This window comes from Myotis davidii, unplaced genomic scaffold, assembly GCF_000327345.1.
Source record: "Myotis davidii unplaced genomic scaffold, ASM32734v1 scaffold992, whole genome shotgun sequence".
Classification (NCBI taxonomy): domain Eukaryota; kingdom Metazoa; phylum Chordata; class Mammalia; order Chiroptera; family Vespertilionidae; genus Myotis; species Myotis davidii.
In genome coordinates, this window is record NW_006283543.1 from 470,204 (window position 1) to 477,946 (window position 7,743).

Below are 7,743 nucleotides of genomic sequence, written 5' to 3' on the forward strand. Positions count from 1 at the left end.
ACAGCACATAACCTTGGAGACACACAACAGGCTTTCCTTCCCAGAGGTGTGATTACAGTGTGGGCTCCTGGTCTCAGCAGAGATCTATACAACCTTGCACACTAGAAACACCACCAGGCCCTGTTCCTGGCAAGTGGCCTGCAACTGGACAAGGCCTAGAGCTGTAGGCCTTTCTGTCATTTCTTTACATGTCGCATCACACAGGCAGCTCATCCCTCGTCTTGACTGCCTCTCATGCGAAGAGGCTAGGACAGTGATGGCGAACCTTTTGAGCTCAGCGTGTCAGCATTTTGAAAAACCCTAACTTAACTCTGGTGCCATGTCACATAGAAATTTGTTGATATTTGCAACCATAGTAAAACACAGACTTTTTTTTTAATTGATATTTATTTTATATATTTAAATGCCATTTGACAAAGAAAAATCAACCAAAAAAATGAGTTTGCGTGTCACCTCTGACACGCGTGTCATAGGTTCGCCATACTGGGCTAGGCTGAAGAAGGCCTGGCTGGAGGTCAGAAGGGAAGCTCCAGCCCAAGCTGATAAGAAGACCCTCCCCTCCCCGTAGGCACTCCAGCCTCCAGGCCTTTGGGGAGGGGCGTGGAAGTGAGACTGCAGAAGTTGGTACAATCCACACCAGTCAGAGCACTGAGCTGTGTGGAGGCAATCTCTCAGTGGGAAGGACCAGGCCATACAGCTCCAGACCACACACCAGCAATCCTGTTAGGATCTCTAAGAGGTATTCCTGGCCTCTTGCACCCAAGCAGCCTGAACCTGGGGCAATGTGGAGACAAGACAGGCCAGGAGCCTGCCAGCGCTGCAACCAGAGCCCCTTCAGCTGACACCGCCAATGGGCCAGAAGATAGAGAAGCCAGGCCCTTTGCTCAGCCCTGTACCTAAAGCAGACGACACACACAAACACACGCACGCACGCACACCAAATGCACGTGTGCAGGGCTAGCAGTACTCACCCAGACCAGCCAACCTGAGAAAAGGCTACGGACAGATGAGGCCTTAAAGCCCCAGCAAGCACACTCTGGCCACCACTCACCGAGGAGGCACTGCTACAAGACCTGGTGCGGCGTTTGTGGCAATGGTGGGCATGTTTGCGAGTCCGGTACGGCTCTCTATCTCTGGACCGTCGACGATGATGGGAACGTGAAGATCCATAGTAGTCCTCTCCAAAAGATGGGCTCCGCTCTTCACATCGGTATGTGTCGCTATCACGGCGCTCCCGGTACCGCCTCTGGTAGGGTAAGCGGTCGTGGCTGCCAACAGGGTGATGGGGACATTGGTCAGATAGGGCCCTTCCTCCCACCAGCCAGGTTCCTGCTATAAGGCAAGAGGTATGTGGTGAGGCCCCTGCAAAAGACTCATAAGGGTAGCCTGTTGGAGCAGAGGCAGTGAGACTGAGGGAAGTGGGTGAGGGGGAGTATATGTTTATGAAGTCCAACCTCCAGCACCTGAGCTACTGGCGGCATCCCTTCAGTGGCACAGGAGGCAGAGCGCTGGGGAGTGATCACAGTGGAGGTCCTCCAAGGGTTCCAATGCATCGGAACTCCTGTGGCCTGCTGAGGCTATAATTTTGGTCTGGGGTTGAGATAGGACTAGGGGCAAACCTCTGGAAAGTTTCTAATCCCCACTGAGGAAGGCTCAGAGGTTGGCAGAAGAGATGCTGGCCTAGCCTAGAAAATCGAGTGTGTGCCAGGAAAAGAAGTCTCAAGGACAGAGAAAGAAGGGGCAGCAAGAATGGAAGCAAACACTGAGGCCAGGGAATGCAGCTGAAATCAGGGAGGAATCCAAAGAGGACAGGGCAGTGATCTAGGTGCAGCCAAGCAGAGGCAGCAGTCACTTAAAGGAGACCAGGGCTGCCACAAGCCTCCACTGTCTCCCAGGCCCAGTGAGGGAAGGAGCCCTTCCTTTTGACCCAGTTCTCTCTCACCTTCTGGACCGAGATCTCCGGGGTGGAGGCTCCCTTCGAGATGGGTATCGCAGTCTCCCTTCGTGCTCCCGACTGTAAGACCTCCTTCTCTTCCATCGGTAGCTCAGGTATGGGTCTGGCTCAGGGGAGCGGTATCGCTTACAGTGATGCATCTAGGCCACAAGAAATGGACAGCCCTGCTAAACATGCAGCCAGCCACCTGGTTGCCTAAGCAGCCTAGGCACTCCTGAAGAAGTGGTCCATTGTTCCATTTGAGGCAGCCCCTCCAGGGGTTTATGAAGTGAAAAAGAACTCTGAGGTCACAGTGGTCAAAGAGTAGACAATAGAACAAACAAATGAACAAACAAAAAGCTGCCTCCCCAGCACAGCATCACTGATTGGCCTGATGATCTGAGCACTTGGGGAACCAGGTGAGCCAGGACAGGTGCTGAGATGGAACACAGGGCGGGGTTGGTAAGCACCATCCATCACAAGAGACAGGGAGAAAGGGAAGCCTCCTATGCTCAATTCCCTCTTGCCTTACTGTGGGGTCCTACAAAGCACCTGCTCTGTCAAGCCAGAGTCAGATGGCTGTTGGCAGGGTGCCAACACGGAGGAGCCAAGGGTGAAAGTGCTCAAGTTGAAAACCTGTGGAGGCCCTGAACTGGACCCCACTCAAAGAAGCAAGGACACAAGTTGTATGTGGAGCTACAGGCGGAAACAAGACCAGCTTTTGGAGGAAAAGGTGTACAAGGGTCTCACAAACATTCCCTAGCCCAGCTGAGGGTCTGGCCAGCCCTTGCTGGTCCATACTCGGGGTCAGCACCAGTAAAGATGCTAAGACAGAGCACCCAAGTGTTTTGCCCAACACCCATTCAGCACCATCCAGACATCTTCAGTGCCATACTGGGCAATGCTTCACCTCTAGCCAACAATACTGTCCCTCTTCTAGATCCTCTGCTCTAGAACCTTTCTCCTGCACCCATCTCAGGCTGATGTGCTCAAGGAGGCATACCAAAAGTGCCCACATCACTGTCCTTGCTCAGCAAGGACCAATATCCACTACAGGAAATTGCCAGGCTGTATCAGCCACCAGCGGAGAAAGAGAGCTATGTGAGGCCAGCTCCCTATTCCACACACCCCAAAAACTCTGACACTGCTTGCCTCCATGGGAAGGCTGGGCCAGAGACCATGGCCACCCTGACTCCCAACCCTTCACTTGGACATAGCCAACCTCCAAAGGTGGTCGGTCAGTCTTGGGTTTGCCTGACCAAGCACATTTTGGACAAACTCACTGAGACTGCCCCATCTCATGAGAAGTCTGTCAGGAAAAGAACAAAATGGAATGCGCAGAGCAGCAAGGCATATCTGACAAAACTCCTGGGAGCTTCTCTGTGATTCTAAGAAAGTCTCTGTCCTCAGTCACCCATGAGCAGGTATCTTCCCATCTACCTGGAAGTCCAGGTCCCAGCAATCCTTGGAGGTAAATACTATGTAAAATTACTCATAGCTCCTCAAGTACTTAGAATGTTGTTCTGTTTTGATGATCAGCTGACTAATGTTTCACTGTCTTCCTGCAATTACCCTGGGTCAGGTGCCCAAGCTATGAAATGAAGGCGGTATCTCACATCTCCCTAAGTGACACAGATGATGCTCCAGTGGCAAGGATAGATGCCCTGCCCATCCTTACTGGGCAGACAAAGCACCAGAGCTGGAGGCCACGGTCTAGTCCACATCAAGCCAAAGACTCCCTCCTGGGATCTAGACGATTCTTAAGTCAACACATGTTCATGTTAGAGGAAAGAGCACAGCTTCAGTGTCAGACAGATGTCCATCTGAATCTTGGCACTGCCACTTCTGTATGTGTGCCTTTTAGGCAAGTTATTAAACTACTGACCTTCAGCTTCCTCTGGCAGCTCGGGTAACCTTACAGGGTTCTGTGAGGATTACATTATGCCATCCCTTTACTAAGATGTCTAGCATATCTTTTTAGGTCAAATGCCTAACCCAAGTCTGTGCCCACAAGAGGCACTGAAGGGAGATATTCAATAATGTTAAAAAGGTTCCAGGTAGCCCAGCTGGCATGGTTCAGTGGTTGAGCATCAACCTACCAGGAGGTCAGAGTTCAATTCCCAGGCAGGGCACATGCCTGGGTTGCAGACTCAATGAGGGATGCCGGGGGTGCGTGCAGGAGGCAGCCAATCAGTGATTCTCTCTCATCATTGATGTTTCTGTCTCTCTCTGCTTCTTCCTTCCTCTCTGAAATTCTATATATATATAAAAGATTCCAGGTAACACCAAAGTCTGTGTTAAATGCCTTAAGGGCATTTTATAAGTCTCTTCCAAGGGATCATGGGAGAACTCTGGGTAGAAAACCCTACAGTGCTGGCCTCCTGACCAAGCCACTCTAGGTCTTGGTTACCATTTACTATACCTGAAAAATGCAGATAACATCTCCCAGCCAACTTGGCAAAGGAGATGATAAGCTATAAAGTACTTCACATAAGGCAATCATAGAGGAAATAACCTCTCCTTCAACACATTCTAGGCAGGTAAGTACTAGGTCTCTCTAGTGCCCCTCATTATATTCCCAGCCAGGGCTTTAGGGCCCATTTCTCTTCAATTATCTCTCTCTGAAACCCCAGCAAACAGGTTATTTAAAGAAGCTAAGGGCCACAATCATGCTCAAGAAGACTCTGCTCTACACAATGAAGGAAACCAGGGGAGATGCCAGCTTTTCTCTGAGCACAGACCTAGTCGGCTTCTCATTTGCTCTCCTGGCCAATGAACTGGGCTGACAAGAGCAGCCAGCCAGGTCAGCGGCTGCCCTCCCGGATCCAGCCACCCCAGCGCCCCACGGTTATTTTTGGCTGACGCTGCTCCACCACTGCAATTTCAAACCCGCCACCTTGCAAGCCGCCACCGAGTGAAACACTCCTTTTCAAGGGCATGGAGGAGGGAAGCTGGAAGGCCGCCAACTCCACCGCGTCAAGGGGCCTGGCTCAGGCAACTCCCACCCCAGCTCCACACCAGAGTGCCCGCACCCGGAACTACAGCACAGACGCCCGGACGGGCGCAGCTCCGGCACTGGTACTGTCAGCTGGGCCTAGCCCCTCCCCCGGGCTGGAGCGGCTCCATCAACACAATAAAACACGCGGGAGCCTGTGGCCCTCGCTCGCGGCCCTTCCTGCCGCCCCGGGTCCCGGAGATCTCAAAGCTTCGTCCCCCGTAACCGCCGCCCACGGCGGCGAGGCAAACACCGGGGCGGGCGGAGGAACGCCAGCCTGGGTCGGAATCAAACTCCAGGCCGCGAGGGGAGGAAAGTGGGACCCAGCCTCGAGCCGGGGGTAGGGGAGGGACCTGAAAGCCCCTCCAGGAGATCTAGGTAGCAACCGACCCCATTCCGCGGACAGTTGCAGGGCCGAAACGGAATCCCTTCAGGGGCCTCAGAGGCAGCGCAGGCTCGGACTCCAACACCGCGGAAACGAGAGGTCGGGGTCTATGGTGACCGCCCCCCGGGGGAAAAGCGGCGGGTCAGGGGTGAGAGGTCGGGGACCCGGGGCGTCAGGACTCGGGGCCTGCGGTGGCCAAGGAGAAGAAGGGGCAGGCCGGCACCAGCTCGGGAACCCAGGGACCTGCATCCGGCGAGCCCATCGCGCTGCGGTGGGTCTGGGACCACACTTACCGTCTCCCAGGCTCCGGCGGCGACTAGGCCCCACTTCCCGCTCCCAGCGCCTCTTCCGCTTCCGGCCCCAGCCTCCGCCCGCGGCGAGCCCGCCCCTCGCGTGACGCAGCTGTCGCCAGCCGCAGCTCGCTAGCCTGGCTGCTCTAGCTCCCGACTCGAAGGCACTGGAGGACCCGCCTTCTCCGCCCAGGTCCGTGCGAAGTCTGTAGAGACTGGTTCCGAGAAAGCCTAAGGGCACCCCTAGCCCGCCCCCTGCCGTGTCGCCATGCACGTGGGCTTCCGAGACTTGGTGAGGGAGCCGTCCCTGGCCAGCGGGCGCTCGGAGCCGAAAGGTGGAGCCACGACTTGGACCCAGGGCTCAGCCCGCTCGGCCGCCCCGACGCCGGCGGCGCACGCCCAGCTCGCGCGCAGGACGGCATTGTTACGCCGTCGCCTCCGTGAAGACCCGGCGAGCTCCGACGCCCGGGAAGGCAGTCGTAACTCCCGCTTACATGAAGGAAGAAACGAGACCACATTCTTTTTGGGGGGTGGGGGCAGTGGCAGCACGCCCAGTGCCCATAGGCCCGCCGAGCAGTGTTATGGACTCCAGAGGCGGGCCGCCGGCGAAGGAGTCTCTCCCACGAGCAACGCAGCAGGTTGGAGCCTTGTTTCTCTGGCGTAGACCCCGCGCCCTGCCGCAGTCAGGCCCCACTGGCCATTTCTCTCCGAGTCACTCGGCGACCCCGGGAGCAACAAAAACCTCCCACCCACTGCCCCGCGCTTGGTCGGGGCGGGATAACGAGGCCCCATTTCCCAGAATAGAAAACCCTAGGTCGAACCCTTCGGGAGACCTCGCGGTTTGTGAGCGTGCACTCCCCACGGCTCGCAGCAAATGACACGCCACGCCCCTCCCGGCGCCCAGGGTTTCCCCGACCCCGCAGGCGCGGTCCGAGCGGAGCCATCCCCTCCCGAGTGGCGGAGGACCCTCAAGTCCTAGGTCTCTGGCTCCCCGTTAGACGGCCCTGGCGGCGTGGCTTGAGGAGCTGCCCAATTCTCCGCCAGCTCCACCATTTTCAGCCGAAGCTAAGTAAAAACGGGATGCGTTAAGGCACCCTCAAGATCGGTTCCTAGTCCCCTGCCAACCAAATGCACCCACCCAATAGAGAGTTCTGGGGCCTTTTCAAGTGTCAGAGACGACCGAGCCCGGATGTCCCCGTCCCTAGATGTCCTCCCCCCACTCCCCTTAGCATGGCCTCCGGGGCCAGAAATTGAGTTGCCAGTTTTTGCCGGGACCCAATTCTTGGCCTGCGGTCGCGTCCACGCCACCATTTCAACCATTGAGACGAGGTGGGGAGGACCCTGTGGTGTCCCCTCCTCCCACCGCTTAGTGTTGCCACGGTTTCCATGGCTCCTGGAAGCAGAGGCTCTCAGGCTCCTATCCCGGGCGCTAAGTTCTTCTAAGGGGTAAGTCGGGTCCACCTTCCTACCAGCTCTCCCACCATCCACCATGGAGAACCCGGAAGTCCTTGCCTCCTAGTAACAAAACAGCTCTCTTTTTCTTAAGTAGAATAGGAGCAGTCTCCCTCGCCAAAGCCTGCAGTCCAACCACTGTTACGCCTGAGATTCTACCATTTAGGATTTCTCATTCCTAAAAGAGCCTGAGAAGAGACCTGGTATCTGGACTGAATGTACCTGCAGGAGACGCTGGAGCCAGGCCTGCAGGGCCAGGCGCAGAGCTGGGATGGAAAAGGGAGTCTCCATGGGGCCAGCTGAGACCCCTGGCCAGGCTCACTACACAACCTACTGCAGGAGTGGCTGCTGAAGCTCACCAGGAACGGGTCCAGCAGCTGGCAGGGCTGTGCCCACCTGTGCCAGTGACAGAGATGCAGGGGAGCCTGGGCACTGTCCTTGGGGGATCCCAAAGTTGGGTGAGGGACTCTAGGGACACCATAGTAAAGAGAATAACCAAGGGGGACAGATTAGTGCAGGGCCTCCACACAGCACATTCACATTGTAGTCTGGGTGGGAGCCCTGCTTTCACATTGGGTGAGGTGGCCCCTGTGAGCATGAGGTAAGCCAGCCTCTGTCACCAAACCCTGAAACATGCCCAAAGCCAGACAGCCCCCCTTCCCCAAGTATTAGCACTCCTCCTTGTCAC

At 56.1% G+C, this 7,743-nt stretch overlaps 1 protein-coding gene and 1 long non-coding RNA gene across 2 annotated transcripts in view; one reads left to right on the top strand and one right to left on the bottom strand.

Moving 5' to 3' along the window:
* CLK3 (CDC like kinase 3) overlaps positions 1-5,707 on the bottom strand; it is a 33,480-nt gene extending 27,773 nt beyond the window's left edge. Inside the window, exons 1-3 of the mRNA XM_006753724.2 lie at positions 5,607-5,707; positions 1,943-2,094; positions 1,052-1,268 (exon numbers count right to left, since the gene is read on the bottom strand). Of these exons, the coding sequence (XP_006753787.1) occupies positions 1,052-1,268; positions 1,943-2,094 (369 nt within the window). The 5' untranslated portion in view covers positions 5,607-5,707. The remainder of the gene's footprint in view (positions 1-1,051; positions 1,269-1,942; positions 2,095-5,606) is intronic.
* A 171-nt stretch (positions 5,708-5,878) lies between these two features.
* LOC107183233 lies at positions 5,879-7,186 on the top strand. Its single transcript, XR_001514027.1, has 2 exons — positions 5,879-6,241; positions 7,153-7,186. It is a non-coding gene; the product is annotated as an uncharacterized LOC107183233 (long non-coding RNA).
* The last annotated feature ends 557 nt before the right edge of the window (positions 7,187-7,743 follow it).